The 12632-nt window shown below is 40.8% G+C and overlaps 1 protein-coding gene across 1 annotated transcript in view; it reads left to right on the top strand.

Annotated features, from left to right (window-relative positions):
* The window catches only part of LOC127004686 (N-acetylglucosamine-1-phosphotransferase subunits alpha/beta-like), a gene marked incomplete at its 5' end in the record, with an annotated part of 115318 nt that overhangs the window by 73309 nt on the left and 29377 nt on the right, over positions 1-12632 (top strand). The window contains 5 exon segments of the mRNA XM_050872775.1: positions 4444-4689; positions 4944-5061; positions 6187-6407; positions 7116-7993; positions 11749-11901. Of these exon segments, the coding sequence (XP_050728732.1) occupies positions 4444-4689; positions 4944-5061; positions 6187-6407; positions 7116-7993; positions 11749-11901 (1616 nt within the window).

Genomic DNA, 12632 nt, shown 5'->3' on the forward strand with positions numbered 1-12632 from the left:
GGCTGGCTGATTGACCTGGACAATTTTATTTCCACGCCAGCATCCCCTCCTTTTGCAATCAAAGCAAGTGCCACGCTCCGGTTTTCGCCAACACTCTCTCAAAAAATGCGTGTGTGACCGACAGTATGAGCAATACTGATCTGATCGTGGCTGACGGTTTGATGTTTGCAGTTGTCCTACACGTTCAGTTATATCCCTAATCAGCCTTTTGAGTTCTTCTACCTCTGAGGATTCGCTGGACGTAGCATTTGGTTTAGGCGTATCGTTAGGGCTGGGTGGACGGTTCTCAGGTGGTGATTCAGTGGCCGTTTTTCGCTCTTCTCTAACTCTATATAGAGAAGATGTGTGGGTAGCTTCGAGCCACTGGCGCTCGTGTTCCACTCGATCAATGAATTTATTTAATGGGTAGTCCTCATCCAGGAATCCTTCTTATTTAGCTTTTGATTCAGGAGTCAAGCCATGCCACAGTTTCCTTTTGATTGCCTTGTCACGATTGGGCAGTTTCTCTTGGGCAAACCACATTTCCAGAATGGCATACTGGCAAATGAAATTATTAGTAAAGGCCTGGGGTGATGATCCCCAGTTATATTTTAGGGAGTCTATTTCTTGCCAAGCTCTATCAAAATTTATGTTGGTGGAGAACTCTGTTTTTAATAACTTCTTAACCACTTAACCCCGGATGACGACATATGTCGCCCTTACCTACAAGGTCCCTCACCCCGGGTGACGACATATGTCATTCTACCAATTTTTGAAAAAATGCGCCAATATTTGTGGCTCCTTGAACATTCTGGGAGTGGATGATTTCATCATCCATCATCCTGCGCACTCCCGCCCGCTTCCCACCCCCCCAAGCCCTCCCCCTTACTCCCTGTCATCCCCATTTTGCGCGCGGCACCAACACACGCACGGGTTTGTACTGCTGCCCCGGCACTTACTCACTCAGGCATACGTGGTTTCCTGTGCTGTGCACCATGTTGCGCTCTAGTTCGTCCTCGCGCTCGGGCAATGTGTAAACAGCTTGGTGTGGTAGTTAAAAAACACACAAAACACGTAAACAATGCAATGCAGCACGTAAACATTGGCAAATTAACAGACGGGGGAAGGAAATGTACGTAATTTTTCAGTTTTGTCACGAAAATTACAATAATTTCTCTGTTTTAGGTGTAAACAATGACATTCCAGTGCAAACAATGCGTTTTTTTGTATTTTATACGTTCAGTAAAGGGGCCATAAGTCACGTATGCTCAATTTGACACCAAAAATTACAACTCTCACAAAAATTCATGCAAACAAAAAGCAAACAACACTTGGAAATCATTTATTTGGGGTTTTCTTGGTTGATAATGATACCACAAACTCGTATATCATGAAAAAAATGATTTTTTTTTCAAAATTTGATGTTTTTTGGGGTGTAAACAATTATCACAGGTGTAAACAATCACCATTTGTGCATTTCTTCAATGGGTAAGGATAGCCAAACAACGTCATTTTTACCTCTTCATTTCATATGTATCGCGTAAACAATTCGCTGTTTATGGTGTAAACAATGATATTTGTTTGCCATTGTACCTCATATATTACTACAATACACTTAATCACAAACAATGGAATGATGTTTTTTTCATAAAAAATGTACAATATTTCACTAAATTTAGTTGTAAACAACCTATAAACAGCTTTTAGTTTTCTTTTTCAAGCCAGCCTACTCTGCAAACAAACTCTGTTCCGTGCTAGTACCATTTCGCAGAAAAAAAACGCGTGTTTCCCGCATACTTGCCCCACTCGTTTGTGCAAACAACCAAAATTCCTTGTGTAAACAAGTGATACTGTGTATATATGAGCCCAGTATTATATAAACAGCTTTGTGAGTGTGTGGTACGTCCTGGCGTGCTGGGAAGTGCCAATAAATTTGGGGCAAACTACCCTTTTTTGCCCCCCCCCCCCCCCCCTCAGTCTTCATTTTCTGTGTACCGGTCAAACAAGACCGCCATCTTGGAGTCCAAGGACTGTACTTTCAAATGCTGTTTGGTTTATTGAGCTAGATTAAGTAGTTTGTTTTTGGTGAATATTTTCCCAAGGGCAACTTTTGCCCAAATATTCCAGGGTACAGAACAAGACTGCTGAAAATTATGCCCGGGGTTAGGGGGTTAAGGTCTTCCCAGGTGTTACATTGATGCTGGGCCTGATGGTTATGCATGAGAGCTGCTAGTTCAGAGCTTACTCGCCCTTTTGTTACGTGCACCCTTCTTTGATCGTCGTCGCTAACTTGTTCGACTAACTCGAAAAATATTTGGAGCTGTGTGTTTGCATTGAGCCCTTATAATTGGTTCAGCTCCAGAATAGGCATGTCTCGTGGTTTGGTATTCCCTGTGACTGGCCGTGGGGGAGTTTGTAACTGTGTACCGAGTCTTTGAATAACTTCATTCTGCCGGGTTAACTCATCTTTGAGGCAACTTACTTCCTGCTCTAAGGCATCTATATCCCTTGCAAACCACCTATTGGCCATGGGGTACAGGTAACTCTCGATTTACACGAGTATTGTGTCCTTGAAGAGGTCGCGTAAATCAAAAACAATGTAAATCAAACAAAAGGTAGGTTTCTATCGAAAAATAAATATTCATTCAAAAGAGAGAGAGAGAGAGAGAGAGAGAGAGAGAGAGAGAGAGAGAGAGAGAGAGAATATCCATATCACCGAGATATCCACTCAGGCACTCAATCTCAGCCTCACTCGTGTGAAGAAGAAATGAGGGACACCATGAGCGACTGGCTAGTATTGGTACCGGTACCGAACAGTCTGGTACCGGTACCATACCATCTAGCTGGTACCGTTAGTACCGGTACTGGTACCGGTACCTGCGCACCCCTATTGTTGAGTAGCGTATAAGTGAAAAAAACGTGTAAATTAAATATTTATTTGGATTTTGGACTCTGCGTTATTTCAAAAACGCGTATATCGAGAGTTACCTGTGGTGGCTTCTCAGCCATTTTTGACAATGTGACTTCTCAAGATGGGTGAGATGTAGTTCAGGGGTCCCAGGTTGAGGCTCGATCCTCGTTTTACCGTCGGTACGGGTGTATGGTCCAGTATCCTGTTACCATTCCATACCTACACCTCACTCTTCGGAGTCATCCTCTCCCATGAATCCCTGGATAACCTTTCTGAATTTCTCTTCGATCCTCATTCGATTGGCTTCGCTCCAATGGACTCCGTCCTCCGATAGTTCATCCACACATTGCTTGTTGTTGATATGAATGTTTTTAAGGTCTTTCTTTATTCGGTTATTAATCCCGCACTGAATTCTCTTATACTGGTCAGGGGAAAGATTTCTGGGTTGGAGTCTAGGTACAATTTGACACACATACACTACAGTCTGGCAGTTTTCCTCAATAGCGTGACAAATCTCGTTAATGTGGTTGAAAACACTGGCTGGATCAGTACTACTAGTGATATCATTGCTTCCGATCCACAAAATGGTCAAATCATGTTCCCATTCGAGCACTTCATTAAATTTTTTTTTTTTTTTTTTCTTTTTTTACATTGTTGCCTGTTGTGCCGGTAGGCATCTTCCTGGTGGGGCCTGATGGTCGGCCCAAGGCTTCTTCCAGGTGGGGCCTGATGGTCGGCCCAGCCCGTTCTGGCGCAGGCGAGTGTTTATAGTGGCGCCATCTTGCGTGGGTTGTCAAAGAACGAGCGAGCTTTGCGTCCGGGGGCACGGAAAATCCTTACATCCGCTCCAGGATGGTCAAACTGTGTGGGAATTTGGTTATGTCCTACCAATGCTATGTTCCACATGGTCTGTGATGAGTGAGCACTTGGCAAATAATGATGAGTCATCCCACCGCTTATGCCACTAGTGTGTTGCCTTCAGCTTCGATCCTATGTTTTTAATATATTACCATCAAGTGAACTTCATAGTGGTTAAGGTGACTCAACACAAGGTTAAATTATGAAGTTTATTCACATTATGTTGGTATACAATAATAGCGAGCTTATGGAAGTTAAGTAACAATATTAGGACAACTCTTTATTCTGTTGGTAATGGTAGCGAGCTTATTGAAGTTAAGTAACAATATTATTTACAATTCATCATTCTGTTGGTCATGGTAGCGAGCTTACTGAAGTTAAGTAACAGTCCTAATTAATAATTATGACTCATCACTCCTATTCACCTTAAAGGGCTCACTCATCTCTTCAGACTATTACAACTCTATAGTAGACATGGTACACTGGCCGTAGCTTAAACACCTAACCGTTGCTAAATAACCAGCTACCAGCTCAGGTAGTGAAGATGACAATGGATGATGGTGGCTGGGAAGTAGAGAGGACAGAAGGAAGGGCATTTAGCTTATTATGGTCTTCTAGTGTATCTGATACGTGTTCATTTGAGGGAGTTCCATGTAGGTATTTATAGATTTGCTTAACATTATCACTGCCCACAGGTGTACCTCTCCTGGTCCCTGCCAGAGTGCTCATCAGGCTGTCCTGGCTCCTGGCTTGGGGACGGGTACTGTGATGAATCTTGTAACACCTCCGCCTGTGAATGGGACGGTGGGGACTGCTCTGGGGGAGAGTCAGGGGAAGGCGACCTCTTGGATGGAGAAGTCAACATGGGATTGGATGGGGCAGTTGACTTTTGTGCCCCTTCCTGCTCCGATATGTGGCTGGCTGACCGCTACTGTGACAGCGTGAGTCTTTGTTTATTTTTTTATTTGGTGTAAGTGACTGGCCAAGGGTGAAAAGCAAAATACTGCTCTCTGTAAAAGGAGACATTTGATGAAGCGAAAAACATGTTCAGATTTCATTTGAGGTGTCTTGATATTGTCAAAATCAAATTGGAATATCAGCTTAGAAAGTCACACATTGCAATGCATCCTCAGTTAAACCTCTTGGGGAACAATGCTGCCACTACAGAAACTTATTGATTTTGTTTCTCTTGCAGTCCTGTAACACCCTAATGTGTGGTTTTGATGGTGGAGACTGTGGCCTGGACAAGATGTATCTGTTACATCAACTTCCAGTCCCAACAACCCTCAATGCAACCTACATACTTCCCAGAGGTGAGTCATTGATTTTTTTTTATTTATTTATATTTTAAATTTTTATTTACAACAAAGGAGACGGCTCAAGGGCAACAAAAAGAGTGTACAAAAAAAAAGCCCGGTACTTACTGCTCCCACAACAGACAAAAGTAAAGAGTGGCTAAAAGAGAGGTCAGTTTCAGGTGGAGAGGTGTCTTGATACACTTAATTAATTTTGGCTGTTCTCCACTTCAAGGGGTTATTTATGTTTGACCAGCTGTGTGAACTTAACACAAGCTACACCAACTGCATGCCTCCTGCTCCATTGACCTCGTGACTTTTTACTCATAGTCATCCCTACCTGTCAAAAGAGTTTACCAGTGTGATCAAGGGAGATACATTAACCCTTTCCTTGCGTGCGGTGTGGACGCGACTATCCCCTCAGGCGCAGTCGGGCAGCCTAATGGGGGATCTCTTTTAACCTCTGCATCTCAAAAACTATTCATCACAGCTAAAAACCAAAAACACCATTGGAAAGAGGAGGTCCAGATCTATAGGAGTCGGTTATGTATGCCTCTCTTGCGAACGTACATGCACGTTCAGGGAGTGTTGAATGTTAACACTTATGTCGGTGCGTGCGGGATGATCAGCCATATTGAGGGAACTGTGGACATCTTTTCTTCAGATTCTGGCAAGGGAGTATTGCCAACTGCAATATTTACAACTATTTGGTCAAAGAATCAGTCAGGTGATAGGTGAAGCTATGCAAAAATGCCGCTATATTGGTCAAGAACATCCACCAGTTACTCGTCCATAGATTTGCCGTGCTGGGCTGATATGATTTTCCACCAAATTTAGTGAAGAATCCACTCAATTGGCAATCCTGTCTTGTGAGAATTAGTGTTGGAACACTCTCATACACGGGAGATTTGAGTGCGGGTGGAGGTCGCAGCGGGCGTTTAGCGCCACCAGCAAATACGCCTAATGCCTGCTGCAAGCGTTTAGCAATGAAAGAGTTAACACACATTGAACTAAGTTTGATTAGTGTAGTTTGGACTCTTCCCTATTTCTCCTTTTTATTTATGGAGCAGCATATTGCCCGCATTTGTTTCCCCTTGAACTGTCTTTTGTGCTGTAAAACAAAATATCTTTGATCCTTTGCAGGTGTTGGTGCAGCTTGGATGAACATCTCGTCACTGCTAAGTTCAGGGAATGGCTTACAAGGTTGGCACACAGAGCACTCTGGCCTTCGAACACTCAATGTCAATACTGCCCAAAAAGCACTCTTTATTCTCATGAGGTCCAACATCACATCCACTATACACATACAACTTAGCATCTCTAAGCAAGAAGAGGAGCAGGAGGAGCCCCAAAAATCTACTAAGGTAAGAGATTGGGTATTATTTTTCAGCTCCAACTTAGAAGTTAAGGTAATTAACAGAGAAGAGTTTATATGATGATAGGAAGGAGAGAGTGTACATAGTATGATATGCTGAAACAACTGGAATATTAAAAAAATGATATGGCGATCGTTTCATCCTGCATCAGCTTCATCTAGCATGCTTGCAGTTATGAGCAAGTTTTTATTACCTGAATTTTATTGAAAGAAACATTCATTAATGAATAATTTGCAATAGTATGATAAGCTTAAGCACCTGGAGAGTCGAAAAAGAAAATAACGAATGTTTCATTATGTCCTTTGTTGATATGTTATGCATGTCTTTGAATAACTTGTTACAGTTAATCTTTCTTAAATATGTATTGCTCATATTTACATGCATTTTGATGGACACAGTAGTGAAATAAGCAAGAAATAAGCACAAACACAGCTGGATCATTCAGTTGGGTTGGTAGGTAAACAGTGGCTAGTGCTACAAGCTTGATGCCGCCTAGCAAACACATTTTTTCAAGAGGTGAACTTTTTGAGTGTTCCAGTCCACCTGTCTAATAGTGAATGGAGAGTCAAATCCACAATTTGTAAAGTCAAGAGTTGAATGTATTACATGTGGTTTAGCTCAGCTTAGGTACTAAACATTTTAAATAATTTTAGGAAGTTTGAAATAGAATAATTATCATATGTTATTTTCTTACAGGTTTCATTCATTCTGAAATTCAACACGCATCATGTGGAGGTCAACAAATCTACTGACCAAAAAGACGTGTTGCCTCTTGTTGCGTTAAAAAATTTCACCTTCAAGCAAGTTGAACCGAAAGTTGGAGCAAAAGACATTCAACAAGATAACCCTCTTCATTTAGAGTTGGCTTATGTTAATGTTAATGCTTCAATGCTTCCAGCATCTGTTGTGTCAAAAATCTATCAACTAGAGGCATTATACAGAGAGGGAGATATGATTCTTGATGGACTGAAGAGGAAAAAATCAAAGCTAATTGCAGAGTTCTTACATTCAGCTGCAGATCATCAACTTGTGTATCACAGGAAAAGTGAGTGGCCTTCAGATATAAAGCAAAATAAGAATAACTCTTCACCACATGATCAGAATAACCTAAGAAAACCAGATTACAGTGCAAAGGGTACCTCAAAGCCACAGAATTCCAATGAACAACTAGGCTCCAGGACACTTTTGTGGGCAAAAGACTTTCAAAGAAGGAATGGTAAAAAAAATCTAGTTAAAACATTCCTTGATAAACAAAGATTTAAAGGCAGGAAAACATACACAACCAGTAACATCAGAAAAGATGATATATCAGATAATGAAGGATCTGTGGCCACATACTTGGGTAGCTTACCATGGGAAAAGCAGAAGTTGTTCCATACAGAGGACCCACAGGAGGAGGTCAGAAAGCACACTTTGCCTGTAGCTGCCAAGCGCCATCTCCTGGACATGTTTGCTGAGTCTCTGCTGCATGTGAATCGCCTCTTCAACTCAGAGTATGGCTACCAGGCCCGAAGGGTACCAGCCCACATGCCTCACTTCATCAGCAGGGGCATCATGGAGAGACTGCAGGAGAAGTAAGTTTGTTAAATCCTTCTGTAGCACAGTTCCATGATCTTTATATCAGTGGTCAACACAAGGAAGTTTTGTTGGTGGCTTTAGTCTCTCCAGTATCCTCTCAGCCAGACTTAGCTTCCTTATTAGAGTAACAGTTCCTCAATCCAGAATGTAGGGAGTCACAGACCTTCCGGATTTGCAGATATTCTGTATTCCGAGTAGGGTTGCACCGATAAGCAATTTGGCCGATTACCGATTACCGATTAATCGGTAACCAATAATCGGCCGATACCGATTAATCGGCCGATTATTTATAAATTGTAAATGTGATTAATGTTCACTAATTACTGGACACTGGTACCACAAAGTTAAAGACATACCGTAACCCTCATGTTTACAACTTTGTTTACTGCCCAACTGTCAACTCCTGTATGGAGAACAAATACGTCTAGTAATTTGTTACTTATAATTTAGCCTTGCTTTGTGGAAACATCCTGATTTTAATATGTTAGAATTTGCCAGTTTTCTCGTTCTTGTGGTGATCCTAGATGCTACTAGAAATGGTAGTGTACAGAAAGTTTATCAATCTCTCAAGTTTTCTACTAATTTACTGTCTTATGCACGGCAGGCACGGTGAAGGATGTTACCCAATTAATGTTTTTACATTACAATTTAAGAGTGTTTAACTTCAAGTGCTGAGTAAAATCACTTGTCTAGTTCCATACTTTTCATGATATATTACAATAACTTATTTCCATATGCACGGCAGGCTTGGTGAAGGACATTACTCAGTTACTGTATTAAGCAACTTGAAATAGGCATATAATTTTTCTTGGTTGTAATATAAAGTAATATGTTGATTTTTTTTCTAGTTTCAAAGTTGAAGCAAATATCAGTACTTCAGTTCATATCATAATTTTATATATCAATTTGAATTACATAATATACATTTGCATAGGGACTTGTTGGAAATAAATGCTGTGGAAAGGTATCGGAGTTTTGGTAACATCACCATCCTTACATTAACATTATTAGTATTGTGTTATGTACAATGTATTATAAAAAAGAGAAAAAATAATAATCGGCCCCGATTAATCGGTCAAAAGACCGATTACCGATTAATCGGCAAAGTGGCCGATTAGGCCGATTACCGATTACTTACCGATTAATCGGTGCAACCCTAATTCCGAGGAGGGGAGGGACCTCATCATGTTCAAAACACATCATTCCCTGACATTTACCATACTCAGTCCGGCAATCGCAACTATCAGTACCTGCCTCAGACTTTTACCGCACACTATATGGCACATAAAAAAATATCACATTTTAGAGGTTATTGACAAATTATATGAAGATTTGCACTACATGTCAAACAAAGGATGCTTTGTCAGCAGCAGTTATTAAGTGCTCACCATTTTTTTTATCACCTCAAGGGGCTTTAACCCTTTCCATACGTGACACAGACGTCGGCGTTACAGTATAGAAAGGGTTAAGAGGAAATGAAAGAGGATTAATCCTCTTCTAAACCTCTTAATCCTCTTTTAAACCTCTTAATCCTCCTCCATTTCTTCTTAAGAGGTTTAGAAGAGGATTAAGAGGTTTAGAAGAGGATTAACCCTTTCCATACGTTGACGCCGCTGGTGACGTCGGCGTCACCGTATTGAAGGGGTTAACATAAAGAATGTAAATTATCTACGAATGAATGCTTCTTTCTAAAAAAGTCAGGCAATAAAAATGTGAAATCTGTAAAAAGAGTTATCATTACAACAAGTAGCAGCAGCTGCTCCTCAGCTGATAATGGTAAACAAACAGATGATGTGTTGGCGGGGACGAGGCAGCGTCCACCATTTTCTTTTGGCAGGAATGATTGTATTATGCCTCCTCAGGTAGTGTATAGTATTTCCACAAGAAACTGGCGGGTGGGATAGTGGTGGCTGCGGGGTCAGCCCTGCCCCGCACCTTGCCACACACTCCCAACACCTCTTGCTTCCTCTCATATGTCAGCTACCTTTAAATGAATTTAATGAAATAATTGGATAATCCAGTAAGGTCATATAGTGATAAGATTGTTTTGTTTTTAGGATAATAACAAAGATTTTGTATAAATACGATGACACTTGACACTTTTGGAATACAACATTGTCAAGTGTCGTGGTATTCATACTGAAAAAATCTGAAATACGCAACACTTTCGGTCCCAGGAATTTTGTATAAGGGATTCTAAACCAGTAATGTCAATAAATAAATGAAACTTTGGCTTCCCTTTCATCATATATTTCCATGTAATAGTTCAGGCCCCTAGTTGCAATAGCTCTTCAATTACACAGGAAAGAAACTAGCAAATTTTCATTTATCACTCCTGAAAAATGCAATTTTCCTTGCTATAAAAGTTTTCAGGGCTCTCTCTCTCTCTCTCCCTCTCTCTCTCTCTCTCTCTCTCTCGCCCCCCCCCCCCCCTTTCTGGGTGCCAGGTGGTGGGCAGTCAGTGGAGACGATTATTCCCGTTAAGTAGGAGGAGGAGGAGGAGGAGAAGTTAGAAAAGGAGGAGGTAGGAGAGAAGATGGAGAGCGACAAGTAGACTGACAAAAGGAAAACGTCAAGGAAAATTAGAGGAAGGGAAATAAAAAAAGGCAAAGAAAGAAGCAAAGGAGGAAAGGGAAAAGGAAATGGAAAAGAAGGTTAAGAATAAATATATAAGTTGTCAGCATTTGATGTTTATTTCATTGATGTGGAAAATAAATGCTTAATACTTTGCCAAACAGTTATTATGATGGTGATAAAAATAAAGAAATGATGATAATGATGGTATTCACTGCTGCTACTACTCGTCAGCTCTCGAGTTTTAATAAGGAAGATGTCTTTCAAACAGAGAGAGGAGGAGGAGGGAGGAGGAGAAGGGCTATAAAGGGATGACAGTGGTCAGTCATTGGTCTCTTGGGATGAGGGGAGAGTGTGCTGAATATTCCTTGGCTAGGAGTTTGGTGGGCCCGTGACAATTGGAGCTGATAGTACATCATATGGAAGCATTTGTTTTGAAATTTGATGAAATTCTATGTTTTTGGAAACTTTGACCTTGGGCAAGCTTTTTGAGGCCAAGGTCAAAGGTCAAGGTCAAGGCCATGCAAGGTGCGTCTTTCCATGAGCTAAAATATGAACCGAAGTTATGGCCAATCTGACGTTTTGTGTGACCTTGACCTTTGACAAAAAATTTAATGGATCCTATTCTGGATGGATATGCATCATATGGAAGCATTTGTTTTGAAATTTGATGAAATTCTATTTTTTTGGAAACTTTGACCTTGGGTGAACTTTTCGAGGTCAAGGTCAAGGTCAAGGCCATGCAAGGTGCATCTTTCCATGAGCTAAAATATGAACCAAGTCTGAAGTCCCTACGATGACGAGAACTGAAGTTATGGCCAATCTGACGTTTTGTGTGACCTTGACCTTTGACCTTTGGCATCAAAAATTTAATGGGTTCTATTTTGGATGGACACAAAGCTTCCCTGAAAAATTGGTTGAGATATCCGCAAAATTGTGAACAGGAGACTGTTAACAAACAAACAAACAAACAAACAAACATACATACTGACTGGACCAAAAATATAACCTCCAACTTCGTTGGCGGTGGTAATAAATAAGGGCCCAGAAAACTTTTCTAGACAAACAGTTTTACATTGATATGCAACATTGTACAATGCCCCTTAAGTACATATACAATTTACACAATGAGCACACACGAAGTTAATGTTAATAATCTTTTTCTTTTCCCTTCCAGATTCAAAGATGAGTTTGAGCTGACATCATTCCACAAGATCCGCCAAGCCAATGACATGCAGTATGCCTTTTCTTATTACTTTTTCCTCATGAGTGAATGGAGGATCAGGACGCCCACGGAGGTATTCCAGGAGTTTGACACAGATGTCTCTGGGTGAGCACAACTTATTACTTATTATTTTTACCACAAAAGAGACAGGCCAAAGACAAAACTAAATTATAAAAAAGGCCTGCAACACACTGCTGCTTGAATTAAAAAGGAGACAATGAAGCTGAAAGATGCTAATCAAGTTAAGTTTGCAAGGTGTTTTGATGTTCCCATTTTGAAAGTTTGTCATAGGCAGGAGGAAACACAGCACAAGGAAGGCTGCCCAGCATTTACCAGTGAAAGATGTGAATATTTTTTTTTTTTTTTTTTTTTTTTTTTTTTTTTTACTATTCATCAATGGTGCTGGTAGGCTTTCTTGGTGGATGGTTGGTCCCATCCACTTATGGCGCAAGCAATTATTGATAGCGGCAGCATTTTGCTTGGCTCATCTTTGATCCTCTCTTTTTTATTATTATTATTATTTTTTTTTTGAGAGAGAGAGAGAGAGAGAGAGAGAGAGAGAGAGAGAGAGAGAGAGAGAGAGAGAGAGAGAGAGAGAGAGAGAGAGAGAGAGAGAGAGAGAGAGAGAGAGAGAGAGAGAGAGAGAGAGAGAGAGAGAGAGAGAGAGAGCATATCTTGACACTTTAAAGCCCCCTTTCCCAACCCTGGGGTCGCATCGCCAAGACCTGGAAATATCAAATATGGTGTTATTATATTATAATAACACATATACAACTAAACTAGTGGGGTCGCAGTCATGTCTAGAGGTGCATGATTGGGGTTGCCTGAAAAAAAGG

Source organism: Eriocheir sinensis, chromosome 28 (genome assembly GCF_024679095.1).
Source record: "Eriocheir sinensis breed Jianghai 21 chromosome 28, ASM2467909v1, whole genome shotgun sequence".
Lineage (NCBI taxonomy): Eukaryota > Metazoa > Arthropoda > Malacostraca > Decapoda > Varunidae > Eriocheir > Eriocheir sinensis.